The sequence below is a fragment of the Trachurus japonicus genome, chromosome 22 (genome assembly GCF_045865225.1).
Source record: "Trachurus japonicus isolate A0001 chromosome 22, Traja_1.0".
Lineage (NCBI taxonomy): Eukaryota > Metazoa > Chordata > Actinopteri > Carangiformes > Carangidae > Trachurus > Trachurus japonicus.
Window position 1 is genome coordinate 24361534 of NC_140928.1, and position 19108 is coordinate 24380641.

The 19108-nt window shown below is 43.7% G+C and overlaps 1 protein-coding gene across 1 annotated transcript in view; it reads left to right on the forward strand.

Moving 5' to 3' along the window:
- clmna (calmin a) overlaps positions 1-19108 on the forward strand; it is a 43470-nt gene that overhangs the window by 21246 nt on the left and 3116 nt on the right. Inside the window, exons 2-10 of the mRNA XM_085767206.1 lie at positions 6004-6065; positions 9128-9223; positions 9341-9424; positions 10169-10261; positions 11295-11491; positions 12068-12261; positions 12781-12863; positions 12954-15113; positions 17288-17466. Of these exons, the coding sequence (XP_085623332.1) occupies positions 6004-6065; positions 9128-9223; positions 9341-9424; positions 10169-10261; positions 11295-11491; positions 12068-12261; positions 12781-12863; positions 12954-15113; positions 17288-17466 (3148 nt within the window). The remainder of the gene's footprint in view (positions 1-6003; positions 6066-9127; positions 9224-9340; positions 9425-10168; positions 10262-11294; positions 11492-12067; positions 12262-12780; positions 12864-12953; positions 15114-17287; positions 17467-19108) is intronic.

Consider the following 19108-nt stretch of genomic DNA (forward strand, 5'->3'; position numbering starts at 1 on the left):
CACAGCAGGCGTATAGGGTCAGGGTGGGTTACTGTACACCTGGACAGGTCTACTCTGAACTGATCCAGGAGCAGAGAAATGACTGCTTTAAAGAGCCGGGGTGGTGAAAACATCTCAGTCATTATTGTGCCGGTAAACGTCTGTCCTGAACTCTTGTACAGTGGGTGGTGACTCTGGCAGACCACTGGCTGGTGTAATATTTACATGGTGTGTAGTGGTTACCATAGCTGCCATTGTATTTATTCCCCATGCAGTCATCTGGCTGTGTGTATGTATGTGTGTGTGTGTGTGTGTGTGTGTTTCTGAATGGTTTTGATACAGCAGGCGAGCTCAGGTGTCCAGGCTCCTCACCTGCTGGTTTGTGCACACGCCGTGAGACATGAACGACTCTTTGTTTCACCGGCACTGATGTTAAAAGAGCTGCGGTGGATAAGATGCATGCTGCGTAATAACCACCATCTCTGTGAAAGGTTGATGTATTTATCCATTAATCCTCCCCTCTGACAGTGAAGTTGAGACATAAAGCAAAGAGAGAGACTGACGCCACAGACGTCAACGGGGAAAAATCCCTCTTTGCCTGTCAAGCTAATTGCCACTTAATTATATTTGCCTGCCTCTGTACCCTCCCCTCCACCTCCTAAGCTGAGAGAAATGCAGCGAGGCACAACATTCAGGTTTCAGTCAAAAGGCGGCTGCACTCAGCTGGAGCTCTTGTGTTTGCATGGCAAGCAAATGAAACCACGCCGAGCCCTCAGAAGTTTTATCTTTAGTCAAACTCAAACGTGAAGGAAAGGCAGGTAAAGAAAAACACCCATGTTTGGTAACAAGCTTAAATCACTCTTTACACAAGTGTTACATTACCCAGATTTGTTTAGGCTCAGGAAATGTGTGTTACAGTACACATGCTCAGGACACACAGCGGCCTGGATGATGTGCACCTGTTCCTCGAGTGTGTCATTTGAGAAGCTCAGAGCAAACTGTGGAGCTTGTGAAACCATGATGTGCATTGTGTTGACAAGCACATGCAGGGGGTTGTACAGTACAAATAGTGTACAAATGTTGTACAAAAGACAGCACTGGAGTCAGCTCTTTGCCTGTCGAGACCTAAACCCTGGAGAACTGAAGATGGCAGTTCACAGGCACTTCTTATACTCTTTGACCGAGCCTCAGAGGAGCTGTCAGGAGGGAAAAGATAAACTGGCTGAATCCAGATGTGCAAGAGGCTGAAGCCTGCAGCTCAGGCCATAGGGGCTTCACAAAGACCTGAACTAAAGGTCTAATAAATAAAGGTATGCTTATGTTAAAGCTTCATACTGTCTAAAGGTAGATGTCCATTATAAAGCAGCTTTATTAATTTTCTTTATTAATACTGTGAAATTATCAAAGCCTCAGTTCACAGAGCAATGCACACAGCCTGTATTCAGAAACTGAGCTTTAAAACAAGCGGTCAGGACTTCTGTGACTTTGTGATGTCACAACCAAGCAGTCACCAACCCAACCTGCTATCCACTGTCAAATTTAGCAGAATTTGGAGTGTTTTACATTTTTATTGGATCACTCTGGATACAGGCTCAGAGCCTCCTCTCTTCTGATTGGCTGACACCGACCTGAGAGAAGCTGAGAGAGGAGATGTAAAAATTCCACTGAGGTTGTTATTGGTTCTTCTCATCGAGACTTCAAATGAAACACAGGGAAAGTGTTAAATATGGAATTTGAAAGGGTAGAGTTTTTAAATTTTTAATAATTTCAAACAAAAAAAATCATATTGCAGTATTTTTTTGACAGATGTGAGCCACGGTAATTGTTGGATTGGTCATTTGTGCATCTCACTGTAACTGGAAAAAACCCCACAAAGGATGAAGTGATTTTTATTCAGTCTTGTACCAAACAAAACCAAATGATTATGTCTAAAGGATGATTTAAAGACCAGAGGGCATGGCCACTAAAACACTTCATTTATTTTACCGTCATCAGAAAATTGCAGCTCTTGTAATGCAGCTCTAATGGATATGGGACTTGGGCCACATTGAGTCTTATATTTTGATTTATTGCTCAGTTCTAATTTTACCCATTAACAATTGAATTTAAAGCCGGGGAGGAAGTGAGCCCGTTGTAAACAAAGCATCTAACTAATGAGGTTGAGGTGGTACATACAGAGGTCTCATTAGGACTCTCTCCTTCATGTTGCTGTGCCACAAATGAATGCATCTTCTTTAACTGCAGTGTTGATCACAGATTCATGTGAGCACTTTTTATGTGTTTTTGCAAAGCCGTCTTTTTTCCGTATTCAATGAATGTCCACATTTAGTTGCATAATTAGTCACAGTGGGGAAACATGCAGTAAGATAATAAAACCAGCAGTGACTTTAAAAGAAGCCCATTATGTGCAGTGAGAGCAGTGTGTCCTCAGCTGATGTAATGTTTCCAGGTGTGTTATCCACAGCAGAGCTCTGAGGACAAACAGCAGCTTCGGTCTATTTGACGTTTTTATGACGGATGAGGTCACAGTATCCGTAAGAGCTCACGTACCTCAGCGTCTCTTTATGAATGGACTGCATTATAAACTGTGCTGATTTATTTCATGCAAGTTGGCTGAGAGTGCGGTCCTCTCACGTAGTCACTTGTTGGCTGCTCCGGGTCTCACAGAGTCTCTCTTCACACTGTGCCGTTGGTTTTTAAAATCAGGTTCGATTTCTCAGGTTTGAAATGATGAAAGACGCAGCAACGCGTGATGATCTTCACCATCCTGCTGTTTTCATTGTGTGGTTGTTTTTCTAAGGTGGGAGGAAAGGCCAGTGTTGTTGCAATGTTTTCTGCATAGGGAGAGACATTTTGGATGAAACAGGCTCCAGAACCAGCCTGAATATGGGAGATCATGCACCTCACTCACTCAGCCTGAGTCTACAGTTTGTGTCATCATTCAGAAAGTCTGAAGCTTGTACTAATGGAACTGAGGCCAGGAGGATCCCCCCCCCCCTTTTTTCATTTTGGTGCAGTGTTTGTTTCATCATTGTTCTTTTTCATGTCTTCCTCCTCTCTCCCCTCAGGCTCCGTCTCTCACTCCCGCTCCATCATCTCCTCTTCTTGTCATCCTCTTTCTCTCTGCTTCCTTCCTTTCTTCCTTCTCTGCCACCTCCCTGTGTCTGCTCTGACAAAGATTCATGCATTAAAGCCTCAGCTACGCCTCCTGAATACCAACTCCAGCATTCTCTGCGAACAGAGGGCAAATTCTCTGTGTTTGAGGCGTTTCCCCGTGACTCAGGACGGATGGAGCTCGGTGACAATGAGTGGCTCACGGCTCCACCCTGATGGAGAGAGATAATTCCTCCTCCTGTACCTGTGTCTATTTCTTTCCAAGTCTTTCCCATCAGGCCTCAGTGACGTGGTTGTGTGTGGTCCCACTGGAGGAGGAAACGATCAATATCACTACAGCAGCCAGCGCTGGCCCCTTCGCCTCCAGTGAGCCATACTGGACATAAAGATGAATAACAGCTGACTTTGCTACCATGGCAACCCCTCCAGAGCTCCTCCCACCCTCTCTCTGTGGTTAACCATTCCCCCCCATATGTGTGCCTTGTGTACTGTGGTGCAGCAGAACCAATCTGAGAAGAGCAAGACCTCAGCTCCTTCAGGGAGAAGAGATCCACTGAATGTCAACAGGCTGCAGCTCCTCCTTTATTCCTACCTGCCCTTGTAAAAACTGACAACAACATACGATATAAACTTTGTTGATAAGTTATTTGCTAAGTATCCAGGGTCACTTCATATCATATCAGCATCTTGGAAAAACACGCCATAGTTGATACCATGGCATGGTGGAAAATTACAAAAATAAATAAATAAAGGGGACTAGGGATGTAAACAAGTAGGCTAATCGACTATCGATTGATTGTCGGTAAGAATTTAATCGATTAAATTAAATTAATTGCAGTTAATCAATCCTTTTCAATGGGAGTTTTTCTGTGAAATGTAACATCAGTGACAACACTGTGTCTCAGTTCAGGGTCCACATCTGCAGTGGCTGCATTTGAAGATGAATGTGGCACAGCAATGGGACCAAGCCATCCCATTTTGAGTGCTAGGTAGCCTACTTCAGTGCAGCCAAGAGTCTAGCCCAACTAGAGTTATATGGCGCTGTGATGGTGCCGGTGGAGAAAATGTAAATTAAAATAATTCTCATAACATTTTCTATCTCCTTGTCCCTTGTGTTTTATTTCAAATGGTCTGTAAATGCGTTGGGCTAGTCAGCAAAGAGTTCCCATTGAACAATCAGCTGAATGAGCTGCAGCTGTTAACGTTGCTAAGTAACACGAGCCACGCTTTGGGTAGGCCCCGGCAACACAGCAGGAGCTCCTCTCCAGGCTGGACCATCTCTTTTACCAGTGATCTGTTCCAGTCCATGTGGTCCATGGGGGACAAAGTCTTCATAGACCACGTCCATGTCCATTACCATGATTGAGACACTGCTTTTCTCTGGTCGTTGGCCTCGTTTGAAAAATAGAAAAATCACTTTGGAGTCGAACTCTTCACAAAGACCCTTCAGCAGCAGCAGCAGCAAAGTAAAGTTAGTTAGATGCGGCTCAGTGTCATGAACGTCAACGAGTGTTAGCTACATGTGTTTAACTGCTACCAAGCAGAGGGGCTGTGTGAAGCTGTCTGTTAACTGGATTAAGTGAAGATGATGATGTTTGTATCAATATTGTTGCAAATTATTATCAAATCTAAAACTATTTTTTAGTCTTGATTCCTTAATTAGTTGTGATTTTTGTTTTAACGTGTAACACTGCAGTACCACAAACTGCAGTTCCTCTATTGGCCACTAGAGTAGCTATGTCTCCAACAGTGAGTCAGTCTCCACAGCCTCCCATGTCAAAATGTCTTTACAGTTGAAATTAACGTGTGTACAGCCTCATACCAAAGCAGTTGTGGTTTTTTCAACTAATTCACTCCTTTATTACAAAACCTACCTATTTAAAATGTATTAAAGCTTAACATTTGGGTGGGTGGGGCCTCTTTTGATCAGTGTGGGAGGTGGGGGAGCGCGTGCTTTGCCACAAACCAGCATGCACTGAAGTCTCGGCTCCACCTCTGACCATGTGTTGATTATCTGGGAGTTGGGCAGAGTCAGAGCCTGAACAGATGGCGATGGTGTAGTAGCAGATCACTGTGAGCTTCAGTGCACCTGTGGGTGACGTCACAGAGGTTATGTCCAGGTTACATTTGTTTACAGTCTGTGGTCCAGCTCCTCTGTCATCTTGAGGAATCTGAATATAGCCTACATATAAATGAGTGGAATTGCGTTAAATTAACACCATTGTCATCAACATCCAATTCAACATTCTTTCTAAATATGTCAATGGAAATCAGTGTTGAGATATTGATGAGAAGTATTTTTACAGAAAGCTGTCATACCATTTTTGTTAGTGTGGTGTTATTTGCCAGCTTCAAAGTTGGATTTGGATTTGCACCCACCATGCTGGACTGACGTCTTCCTCATGGCACTGTCAGGTGGAAATTTACTTCCACCTCACAGAGCAGGAATAATATTTGCTCTTCTCCTTCCTGTAGAGACAATGCACTCTGACACCTGACCTTTGTTATCGATCTTATTTCAAACTAGAAATGAGCAGAACCTTTACTGCTCCCCTGCTTTTGGCCACACCATGAGTGAATTTAGCCAAGTGGATTCAGCTTCAGTGTGCGCACTGTAGTGTAAGAGGAGTAAGTGGAAACACCTGTGAGGGTGTACAGGGTGTACTTTTGCTAAAAATACCAAAGCACAGTGTTGAGATTTGCTCTTTTTTTGCTTTAATTATCCTAAAACCTGATCATTTATGTGTGAGACTGTGAGACTGCATCATTCTGTCACAATGTTTAATCTCAGATGGAGTCTGTGTGTGTTTGTGTGTATATGTGTGTGTGTTTTATACTGTATGTCCTCAGGCCCTGGCTCAGTTTCCTGTTGACTACAGCCTTTCTTCTTCTTTTCTCTCTGTGTTGCAGTTGAAAGAGAAGTTGTCCAGAAGAGGACCTTCACACGATGGATGAACCTACATCTAGAGAAGGTTTGTTGATGCCTTCATGAAACACACAGTCACTCAGGAGAAACAGTAATCATGGTCTCCACACTCAGTTATTACAGAGCTGCTTCCTGAGCCTCCATTCTCTGAGCCGGCCGGGTGGAACAAAACAATTTCTTTTATCGGCCTCTCCTCCTCAAAGCACAAAGTAGCTCCATTATGAACCCCCCTCCCCTCCCCTCCCCTCCTCTCTGTTGGGGTTCTACTCAGCTGCTCACATGTGATGTAAGCTACATAACAACAGTCGCAGCCTCTCTAAATTATACATGTGGTTGTGTGGTGCTGCATTAAAGTTTCATACACTGTAAAGAGTTCATCTGAGAGAACAGTGGTGATGTTACGTGTCCACACCACCCAGCTAGCTGCTGCCATGTGGAAACCATGACAACCCTGTCAGTGAATGGGACGGGTATGGAGGCCCAAGGGGGACACACAGAGGGATAAATAAATATATAAATGTGACTTTGTTGTCAACTACAGTACACAGCTGTAGAGCTGCTCACAAGGAGAAAACAATCCAGCACAGTGCAGGCGTTTGCTTCAAGTGTTACTGTCCATGCAGCATCTTAACTGTTCAACTGAGATTTTAAATAAATGGAGTTCAGGGTTTCTGGTCAGCGCTTGTCCTGTTAGGTACGGTAGGGTCTTAACAACAAAGTGCTGCCGCCTAAACTAGGACGCATTAATCAGTGGTGGAGGTGGGGCAGACCCCCCCCCCCCACCCCCGTCGGACGATCGGGTGATTCATGTTTGTTCATAGGGGGGAGTAAGAGCGCATGCATAGGGGCGAGACGCGTGGTGAAAGCGAAACTTAATCTGGGGCGAATACCCCCCCCCCCGGGTGAGATCGATCCGCTTGCACCCCCCCCCCCCCCCGTCGACAGGACAGACACCACCTTAACTAACAAATTTTTGGGTCGAATTAGGAGTCCAGTCGGTGGGAGTCTGGATCATTTAGGAGTAGGGGTGGGAGAAAAAATCGATTCACATAAATATTGCGATATCTTTTTTGACGATTTTTAAATCGATTTAAAAAAAAAAATAATAATAATTTTTTAAAATATTGTGCAATGTGCATTTTGTTAGCCTTTTTTTTTTACATACATAGAGTACAGGTTTTGAAAAGGGTTTAAGTTCACTTTATAATGGAGTATGTTAATTTATAGGCTCCTACAGTAGTTGTGTGCAGATAAATGTAAAAAATGCAGACTTAAAATCGAGAGAATCGGCAATATCGTAGAATCGCAATTTAAATCGAATCGCCATCCAAAAAATCGAATCAGGAGAAAAGCATATCGTCCCAGCCCTATTTAGGAGTCTGATCAGGTGGGAGTCATGGTGGGTGGAGTTTGTTTAGGTGGGAGTGAAGTCTAATCTGGGGTGAGACAGGGTGAGTTAGGGCAAGTTAGGAGTCCAATGGGGGAGTCAGGGTGAGTGGAGTTTGTTTAGGGGGGAGACCGGGTGAGCCGGAGTGAGTTGGAGCGAGTTAGGAGTCCGATGGGGGGAGTCAGGGTGAGTGGAGTTTGTTTAAGGGGGAATGAAGTCTGTTTAAGGGGGAGACAGCGTGAGTTGAGGCGAGTTAGGAGTCCGATGGATGAGGAGTCGAGCTGAGTGGAGTCTGTTCAGGGGGGAGACAGGGTGAGTTAGGAGTCTGATCTGGGGGGAGACAGGGTGAGTCGGGGTGAGTGGAGTCTGATAAGGGGTGAGTCAGGGTGGGTGGCGTCTTGTGTTTTCTCTCACACAATGAGCCTCTTCTCTTACACTGACTGGCCCTGCATCAAATCTCTGACCCAGTAACAGACAATCACACATTGTGTTCTGTCATCTTGGAAAGTTACAGTGGCTCTAACCTCGTCTGCAGCTCCTCACCCCCCCTCTCCCCCCTCCTCCTGCCACCATTCAGACAGGCTCACTAATGTCTGTGTTGGTAATGACTTGTTGTCATAACAGGCGTCACACACAGTGGGTGACTGATGGATGTTTAAAGATAAACCGAGTGTTGAGTCTCACTCCAGTTCCACAGGACGAACCAAATGTCATTAGTGTGTAGCAGTTTGTATCTGCTGACGATGCTGCAACGTTTCCTGAGGGAATTTCTCCAGAATGTGATTTTCTAATTGACTGGCAAAGGTCAAAGGCCAAAGGTCAAGATCACTGTAGTCACAAAGATGCACACCATCATTTTGCTGCTCATGATTCAGATTTGGGTTTCAGTCTAACCCATCAATGATGAAGATTTTTTTTGAAATTATATCTCTACTTGCAAGTGTTTTCTCAAGCTGCATCGTGTTGAGCTCTCATGGCTTTTACTCTCAAAGGTCACAGGTCAAAGCCATGGTGACCTCACTGAACACTGTTTGACTTTGTCAGCATGATGGCTCCATAACATCCTGATGGGACTTCATTAAAACTGATAATGAAGGATAAACTGATTAGTTAATTTTGCTGGTCAAAGGTCATGCTGACCTCACACAGCATTTGTAGCCATTGCCTTATTAGACTTCACATAGCAGCAATGACAAAACACTGGGTTTTTATATTTCATATGACTGGATAAACAGCAATGTGAGCTGAGACTAGTCTGAGTGGTGGCAAACAAACAGGGGGAGGAATGGAAGTCAAGTCTGTGGCCTCATTTAAACACACACACATTGTGGGTTTTTCTTGTCTACTCCCCTGAAGCTGTTTGGTTACTGTAAAAAAAAACACTGGAGGAAGAATAACTCGTACACTTTGACTGTTTAGTTGTGACACAGAGAGTTTATCTGAAACACATGCATGTATGGTGTTTGAAGGCTCTGAGCTCTCATAGCTACACAAATCATTCCACCTGATCAGAAATCAGTTTATTACCATCTGGTTTTAATGTAGTTGGACTTGAGTCTGTGTCTGATGTTTCTTATACTCAGCTTGTAATATTCAGTGTGTAAATGGGGTCAAGGACAAAATACATCCCTTTTACAGTATGATATCCTGTTTCCTATTCTTACCTTTCTTCTCTCCTGCCATCCTTCCCTCTCTCTCTCTTTCACTCACTCCATCCTCAGTGTGACCCACCCATCGAGGTCCAGGATCTTTTCCAGGACATCCAGGATGGACGCATCCTCATGGCGCTGCTGGAGGAGCTCTCCGGCTGCAAGCTGGTCAGACTCTTTACACTTTGTTTCCCAGCAGCACCACATACAAAAACCACAACATCTTATTGACAGCAGCAGTAATTTATCTTGATTTCATGATTATATGTTTCATGTATCTTCCAGCTTCATGGATTCAAGAAGTCCTCCCACCGTATCTTCAGACTCAACAACATCGCCAAGGTCCTGTCTTTCCTGGAGGAGAGAAACGTAAGTACCACAGCCAATCGGCAGCTCTGTCCTACAATGGAAGAAAGGGTTAACTCCTCAGAGTGCAGTTCTTAGAAAAATTTGTTTAAAGTATTTTTGTTGTCCAGTCAACTGTATTGAATTTAGGATTCAGAAAATTGGTCAAATCCTTGCTTTTGCGAGTAGTAGTTTAGCTGTGTAAAAAATATTTAACTCAAACTTAAAATTTTACCCTTATTTCAGAGTTACCACCTTTGTGCATTGAGACAAAATGTAAGCTGGCCGTACAACGCAAGAAAGGGGAAACTCCCATTGGTTGGTAGAATGGTAGTAGCCTGTTGTACAGTAGGGCGTGTTGAACATTCTATACACAGGAAGAAAAGGATAACTCATCATAAAAAATAATAAAAAATATAAGTATCAAAAAAAGAAAAGGGTAACTCATGTTACTTTGTTCTCGCGTTGTTTCCCCACAGCTTTGGGTAGTTCTATACACAGAGAGAAAAAGGTAACTCTAGTTACTGTGTTCTCGATCTTGTTTCACCACAGTTTTTGGGAGTTACTGTGAAAACCACCCGCAAATATATCCCAAATAAGAAAACGTTGAGTCAAGATATTTATCCACATGATGTAGCAGACCTTTAATGTCCCAAATATGACAAAATCTCATTTTTGACAAAAAATGAGTCACCCCCTTCTTGAGTTGTAGGCTGTGCGATGACTGGCTGCCCTGTTCACACCAGTTCAACATGTGTGTGTCCTCAGGTGAAGCTGGTCAGTATCGATGCAGCAGATGTTGCCGATGGAAACTCCTCCATCATCCTGGGTCTCATCTGGAACATCATCCTCTTCTTCCAGGTAGTCTAATTTCCTCCTTCATCTTTTAAAAGCCCTTCATATCCCCCTCGCCTGCACTCAGAGTTTCTACCTCCTGTCTTTTCCTTTGCTTCTTTGCACTTAGAATGAGGTCAAGTGTCAGAATAAAGTGTCTGCTTCACAGCCTGTGCACTTTCCATTCATAAAGGCCCTATCAAGGTGCAGCTTGCTGGGTAGTTTATGTAATCCACTCTGTGGTTCACTGCCTTGGACAGGCACCATGTGGAAACGCTGTCCTGTCACTCCGCGGTTTGAAGCTGAAGCTGCGAACGCTGCCAGCTCTCTGCTGGGATGAGTGGTGATGATCGGCGAGATGTACCGAATTTTTACAGAGCCAAGAACCAACCACAGAACCCTGTGTTTTTCTGTCTCGTTATATTGTCTCACTCTTGTCAGACCCGCTGCAGATCTTGCATACAGAACCCACGATCTTGATAAAAAGATATGAATATAAAAAATTCAGAAGCAGCACAAAAAGGCTTAGTATTACATAACATTTTAGCTGCATATCAGATATAATCTTCATACATACAGCAGGCCTCAAAACACATCCAGCTGCACATAAACTGTACTTGTGGTGTAAACAGGAAGCAGACTGTCTGTCCATTGAATAGTTGCAGAACTTAAATGAACAACAAGAGCAAAGACAGCAAAGTCAGTCATGCTTGTAATTCATCATCCATGTTGTATTGACCACTGGTAGTCGAGGCTGATCAGACCCAATCAGGGAGTGGCCGGGGGTGTGTGTGTGGGCATTACAGACATAACTGTGTTGGTCGTCTGCTGAAATGTTTCCATCATGTGTCATGGTTGCTGTGGGAAGCATTATGTAACAAATCTTGTTTTTTTTGTTTGTTGTCCCTTCTCAGATCTGTGAACCAGAGCAAATTTGTTTTTCCACCTTTAATAGTTTCCGAGACAACATTTGCCTTACACTGATCTTTTTTTTATCAATATTCAGCAAATGTTTACTCGTGTGATCCAGAAATCCAATTGTCTGTCTCTCTCTCTCCAGATTAAAGAGCTGACTGGGAACATCAGGAGTCAGTTCCCATCCTGCTCCAGCCTGTCGTCCATCCCCACCAGCTCCGACTCCGACGCATCCCACTGCAGCACGCCATCGGATGAGAGACAGTCGGCCACCACGGCCATGAGAGAACACGGCAAGGCCATTAAGAAGCTGCTGCAGTGGGTGCAGAAGCGAACACGCAAGTGAGTCCCGTCTGACATTTTCAGTTCAATCTAAGAAGTCTGACAAATTGCAGCAATCTCTTCGTAATTGCTTTTTGTTTGTTTTATAATGGAATTGGGCCACAGCCATTTTGTGCCGTAGCATCCAAATGACACTTAAAGGGATAGTTCAACATTTTGTCCTAGGAGTAGGTTTGTTACCTTTAATTGTCGGTGCAAGCTATTTTTAGAACGGCGGAGCAGAGCCGCGAGCTGCTCAGCGCTACGCTACAGAGGCTAATGGGATTTCTTGGTTTCCCTCATCAAATACACAATCCAACAACTCCAAAACGCTCTGGTGGACAAGTTGTGACCTGCACATTCACCACACTATGATATAAGCCTCCATAGCGTAGCTCTGAGCAGCTCGCGGCTCTGTGCCGCCGTTCTAAAAATAGCTTGCATCGACAATTAAAGTTAACAAACCTACTCCTAAAACTATAGGGATTATGGCAATGGGCCAATTTTCCAAAATGTTGAACTATCCCTTTTACTTGCTGACCACACACTTACCAAACAACAGTGTGGGATGTGAACTCACCATACGTCCTGTCATAGGTATGGTGTCGCAGTTCAGGACTTTGGGAAGAGCTGGACAAGTGGTCTGGCCTTCCTGGCTGTCATCAAGTCCATCGACTCCAGCCTGGTAGACATGAGGAAGGCCCTGCTGAGGAACGCCAGGGAGAATCTGGAGGATGCCTTCAGGATAGCTCACTACAGCCTTGGTATCGCACGCCTCTTGGAGCCCGAAGGTAACAAGGAAATAACTCTTTTTAAATATTGACCTTATCTAGTTGCTGTCCACATCAAAGGATAAAACTATTGTAGGGACAACAAATGTTGTTTTCAGTTATTTTCCCCTAAAGTCCTTCAGTTAAAGGGGAGACAAATAACCAAAACTTATTGTTGTGTTGGCCTGTTTGACAACTTCTCAACAAAGGAAAAAGGTAAAAACACAATGTGCAGTTGATATCTGTCTCTGTGCTGATGTAATCCTTCTGTTAATGTCTTCAGATTGGACTTGTGCAATGTTGCAAGTGTTACAGAAATGAGCCATATCCAACCCAGACAGATTACTGTCATGGTTTTGACAGAGGAGAGACTCCTAGTTTCACTCAGACATGAGATGAGCGCTACATGTCATATTGCCAGCATATTAGTCTGATAAAACACAAGCCTGTACAGGTCTTATGACTGTTAGGAGAAAGCTTCCTTAGTGTGGGAGCCTTCATGTAAAACGTCAGTGTGATGATTGTTCTTTATTTGAACAGATGTGACTATCAACCCACCAGATGAACAATCCATCATGACGTACGTGTCACAGTTCTTGGAACACTTCCCTGGCATAGAGGAGGTAAGAGGTTCTTGATGAGCAATTTGTGTCTGACATCAGAATTAGATAAAACATATGCACTCACTGCCAACTTCTTTGTTTCTTACGCAGCCGGAGGAGCCATCCCAGGTGATCGAACGAAGCGTCTCTATGGGTAGACTCAACTTCCGCGACATCGACTCCAACCACATGAGGAACGGCGGCGCTCACCGAAGCAGAGTGAAAGAGCGGTCGTACTTGTTTCAGGGGGATTCTTCTGCCAAACCTGCGCCCAAAATCCTCATTTCCTCCGTGTCTGAGGACAGGAGTGCCACGTCACCCCCATTTAGAAAGGCTGCGGCTCGCTCGTGGTCCATTGAGGAGTTCCTTGCGGATTCCTCCCAGGTGCGAGACTCTGGAAGCGCGGTTAAAGATGCCAAGGACTCTGTCAGTGAGGTCGTAACCAACTCACCCTCTAACTCCCCGCAACTGTCTTACTCTCACTCACCCACTGACTCTTCTGTGCCCGAGTGTGGAAACACCGAGTCAGTGGTCGGCGACTCGGCGATCAGCTCACCGGACTCCTGGGTGGAGAGTGAGTTTGGGGTGACGCCAGAGAGGTTTTGTGAAAGCCGAAGTGACAGTTCTTTGTGTGACAGTGGGACAGCCTGGGAGGTGTACCGGGCCACCCCTGTGGAGGTTACTAATCTTGATGAAGGGTTTGTCCCATCCATAGAGGAGGATAGAGCACCTGATGAGCAATTGATTATTAAGTCATATAAGGATGAAGGGATTTACTCACTGGAGACAACACAGGAACAAACTCAGGAGCATTCTGAGCAAGCACAGAAAGAGAAAGAGGAGAACCTCGAGAGCAACAAACAGGACATGATACCAGAACAGACACTGGATCAGAGCAATGCTGGAGAAGAAGAGAAGAAACAGATGGATACAAATCTGCTTCTAAAAGAGCAAGAGCCTTCCTTTGATGAAGATATCCTGGCTGACTCTGTTGCTAATACTAATCAGGAAACCAATGAAACCAACAAGTCCCTGAGCTCCAACACTGAACCACCTCTCCCTGATCATTCTGAAGAACTTAAGAATCAAACCAGTGGTGCAGAGAGCATTGTAGAGGAATCAAAGGAAACGGTGGATGCACAGGACCACAACGGACAGAGTAATGGTCAAACTGAAAGTCCGTACGAGAGAAGCAATTCTGAGGAGGTTGCAGTGGAAACTCAGCGTCTGAAAACAGATTCTCCTGTAGAGGAGATAAGAGAGGACCCAGGAGATGAATCACTAACTGTGAATGAAAGGGGTGAAGGTGTTAAAGAAACGCACGATGAAACCAATGAAGGAGTTCTAAGAGACTATCCTGATCCTCAAGAAAGCATTAAACCTCCAACCAGCCAAGAGGGAGCACCAAGCATTCCTCTGATCTCTATCTCCAGTGAGCCAGAGGAGCATAATGAAGAGGGAACATATGACCCAGAAAGACAAACTCATGCTGTGGATAAGGAGGTGGACCAGCCAGAGGAAAGTGGATTTAATGGAAATGACAAAAATGTCAATAGCCCACAATATCCAGATGAAACGAGTTGTGACTCCAGTGACATTAATGACAAAAAACCTGCCGAGATTCCTTCCATTGTAATATCAGAGGATGTTAAAGAAGAGATAACAGACATTGAAAATGGGCATTTAGATGAAACGTATGAACAGGACATCAGAAAGTCTTCAGATACAGACACAAGTGATCCACACACAATGGATAACACCGGAATGATGGATAACAAGGAAATGAGTGAAGCCCAACAGGAACATGAGTCTCTTCACAAATCTCAGACAGATAACCCTGATGAGGACTTAATTGCTCAGACCTCTACAGATGATAAATTGCAACCTGTCAAACTGGTTGATGGTGAGATAACCGACACACAGCGGAGCACACTGGATTCAGTCAACTCAGACTTCAATGGTAAGATGGGGATTTCATGTCACGAACCAGCTAGTGCAGACATGGACTTCTTTTCAAACTTTGACCGAAGTTCTCCCACAGAAGATCTCGTTGGTGACCCTGTTGAACCCATGGATCTGTTCTACCCAGACAAAGAGGAGCCAATGTCAACAGACCCACCTGACACTGAAATGCAGAGTTGGCCTTCTGTTCTGAGCGTATCAGCTCTCCAGCCAGCACCAGCCTCAGAGAGTGGACCAGATGACCAACCATTTGACCTGCTGGGTGAGGACTTCAGAAATGGAATTGATTTGATGCAGGAGAATGACAAGGTAAATTTAAATGTATTCAGCAGTGCCTTTGTACAACCTTTGGTAACACTTAAAGCAGAAGTAAGTGATCCGGTCGTTCCTGTCAGCCGATGGAGTTAGCAGTCCCTGCCCTCGTCCCTACGTCACCACATTCACACGCATCCCTTGGCTGCACACACAGAGAGGACCGCCCCTTTATGCCGTTCTCTCTCCTCATTGGATAAAGGTTGTAGGATACAAGGAAAGTTTTCTCCTCGGCTTACAGCAGAGCAGAGTGACTGACAGACCCGTGTTTCAGACCAAACACTCTATGTAAGTGATTGCTGTCGGAAGATATAACTATTTAAGACTTATATTAACACAAACATTCCGCTTACTTCTGCTTTAAGGGTCCCTTAATTAACATTAGTTAGTACATTATTAAGCATTAATAGGCTATACTAAAGGTCTGTGTTAATTAATTCTGAGTAATGCATAATGATAACTAATTACGTTATTCAAATTTTAATTTATTAACTAACTTTGAGTAGTAAACATTAATTAACTGCTTACTAATAGGCTACATTAATTAATGTCTTTCTTAATCCTAAGTAATACATAATAATGATTGTTAATATATCTGGAAACAGTTAATTAATGCTTAATTATGTACTAACTAACGTTAATTAAGGGATCCTTATTGTAAAGTGTTACCCCTTTCACTGTCCATTTAGATTCATGTTTAACTACACTGATATTTCACTTTATTTTTATTGCAGTTATGTGTAGTTTCTGAACTTTGTTTGGTGAGTTTTCATTGGCCAAGCAAGTGACAGGGAGCTGGTCTGTTGGTTGATATACTGTACCATTTTGTAGCAGACTGAAATGGGAATGAGCCTTAAAACCAGCCGTCAGGACTTCTGTAACTTGTCACAAGAAAGCAGTCACCTTACTGGTTTAACCCTATGTTTATCAGAAGATCACTCAGAAAACAGTCGGCCAATCAGACGATGATCTGAGCCTCCTCTCCTCTGATTAGCTGACACTGACCTGTTGTTACTAGAGCTCCAGAGAGGAGATGAATTGCAAAATGTGGGACCTTTAATTCATCTGGGTTTGTTTCAGTAAGTGACATCATAGAAAACATTGCCTTCACTCCGACTGCTTGTGTGTGGGTGCTTGTGTGTGCGTGGGTGATGATCTAACTGTTCAAACAGAAACATGAAGCAAAGTGACACTTCACACCTCCACAATGTCACACCTAACAACCAGATGACCTGCTGATGTTCATTAACCACATTATTCTGTTCCACTGATGGTTCAGGGTGATGGTTCAGGCTGGGGTCAGCGGTTAGAGCCTTGTTGTTGTATTTTATTATAAAACATTTATTTGAAGAACAAGAAAGAGAGAAACAAGAAAGTTAGAGGCAAGTGTGAATACTGGGTGACAACTTCAGGGAACAGGAATAAACTCTTTCGTCTCTGTGTGTATGTGTGTTCAACTAGATTCAGGTCACACAACTGTAATGCGTCAGTGGTATTATAACATTATGCCTTCAATTTGTCTGCCCCATTCTGCTTTTTGTTAATGTGCTATCTCATTAACACCAGCGAAGTTAATCAGATCCAAGATGTTTTAGTCTTTTATTGGACAGATGACTCATCAAAGTCAACATAAAAATAAACAGAAGTATATAGGGCCTAGTTCAATAAAGAGTTTAAACTCCACCCGCTTTAATACCCCCTCAGTCAGGAGTGTGGTTGTCTGCCTGTGCCTCCTGTGCCAATGCTGGAGGAAAGGTTAAGAGTAGCAAAAGGATTCATGGCTTTTAATGAGATAGTTATTGAAAGGGTTTATCCTCATGAATCTGCTCTGAAAATTATGGTAAATGGCAATTTTCTCATGAAAATGAGGTTTCAGACAATGAAGTTTTGGTCTGACGGTGGTGCCAGGGGAAAAGCTAATGAGAATATTGGGATTTATCCCCAGGGGACCATGAGTATTTCATCAACTTCCTGGAATGAGTTTAAGAGATGTGTAATTATTCAGTGGTTGATGAAATGGCCAATGACCCATGATACCCATTAGGCTACCATAGTTCCAAATCCTGCAAATGGTACAAAATCATACAAAAGATGCTTCTAACTTTAAATACTTATATTTTTCCATTATAAATCTAAATGTTTTCTCTCTCACTGTTTCCTGCTCGTGTTAGATGATCACTAAGACCAACCAGGATACAGACACAGCATCCGAACCCCAGGGACAGTCTTTGTTGCCCGGGGAGAAGACAGGAGGACTCTGGGGTGATGCCGATCCAGCAGATGGCAGTAGTATCAGTGAGGCTGAACAACAGAGCCAGGGCTCTGCCAGGAAAAACACAGAGCCTGTGAGGTAGGTTTTCTATTCTTAGCCAGCTCCCTGGTACACTGAGAAACACGCTTTACCCAGGGGGAAATCAGTGTTATGGCAATGGATGGGACTGCTCTGACCCGGCCTCTCTCCGTTTGCTCATATATTTCCTTAAAAGTACTGAACACAATCTTTGTAGGTCCGTGATGGAAATGAAGACGGGCCTTATTAGGGGTTGAAAGACTTCGGCTTAAAGAAAAGGAGGAGGATTACAGAAATTAATGTTGCAGGATTAATTAATACCAGAGAGCTTGATTCTGTTCATGTACAACAGTGGAATTAAAATCATAATCCCAAAGACTTATATCAAACCCACTTTTGATGCTTTGTATTTTTCAGCCACTCACATGTTCTGTTACTTCCTCTTCATAAAGTTTTCATTGTTGAGTTGTTTTTCATGTGTGATTTTGAGGAAATGGTAAGACAAAGCTCAAACACTTTACTTGATGGGGTCATTAAGCCATTTTAACCTAATTTTTCTACAAGAAATGTTTCACCATGCTCTCAATTTTCACCACGTTTTTAATTTGTTCCACACAAAAATATATTTCACGAGGCTTTACACCTAATAAAATCAACGAAAAACAAATTTATAGCACATTTTGCTGTCCAAGAACATGTATTTTTACTAAATGGGAGCCAAAATCCTACTGAAATATTGGAGCATGTAACCTCCAGGTGTATCTCCCCCTCCCCGCTCTCATGGGTTTTGAAGCAGCACAGAGGTTCAGACCTAAAATGACCAAGAGGTACTGACACATTAATCCTTAAAGTGATTTGTAGTGAGTTCCTGGTGGATGACAAAAGCCATCCTCCAAGCTCAGTATGGACTTGAGGGACATGGAGCATGAGCCAGTGAATTGTCCCGGTGTAATGAGGTCCAGTGGACCAGACTTACATGGATGTAGATGATATAAAGGCAGTTTTTCCAGTAAGTAAACAAATACATAGTAACTCTCACCTCCCAGAGAGAGAGAGGACCATCCAGAGTGAGCTGCCTGACTGTGTGAAGCTCTCTGTGGGACAGTTTGAAATGCTCTGGGGGGACATCTGGTGGCCACTGGGGCCCTGAGCAGGTGTCTTGCTTGCAGTGTGTTCCTGTTTCTCTCAGGTTTCTCCCAATACAAATGTCAAACTGATAGCAGTTAGTTTCCAGTTATAGTGCTTTGCTTTGCTTTTGCCCCAGTTTATTCCTTTTTATAGCAGCTTCTTTGTTTTATTATTACTGACAGGTAGAAAATCTAAATCCCTCAGGAGGAAGTAATTGGTTCACTAACGCATGTCTTGTCTGGTACAGCAGTGTGATGGCTTGTTGTGCACTGTGGACACAAACATCAGTCAGTGTCTTTCTGTTGTTTCTCGGATTGTGTTTATTACCAATATGTCAACTTGTATGGAAGTATTGGGATCAAGCTCTGAAAGCTCTGATGAACCCACTTTCCACTACAGTACCTGCCCAGACAGCAGACACACACACACACGCATACACACATGCGCGCACACAGCGACCAGCTGGTGAACGCATCGAAGCATTTAGCTGAAGAGACAGTTATTACTCTGAGAAATACCAACCTCAAGGCCACAGTATGTCAAACGTGTCACTTTCGACTTATGGACTTCTATG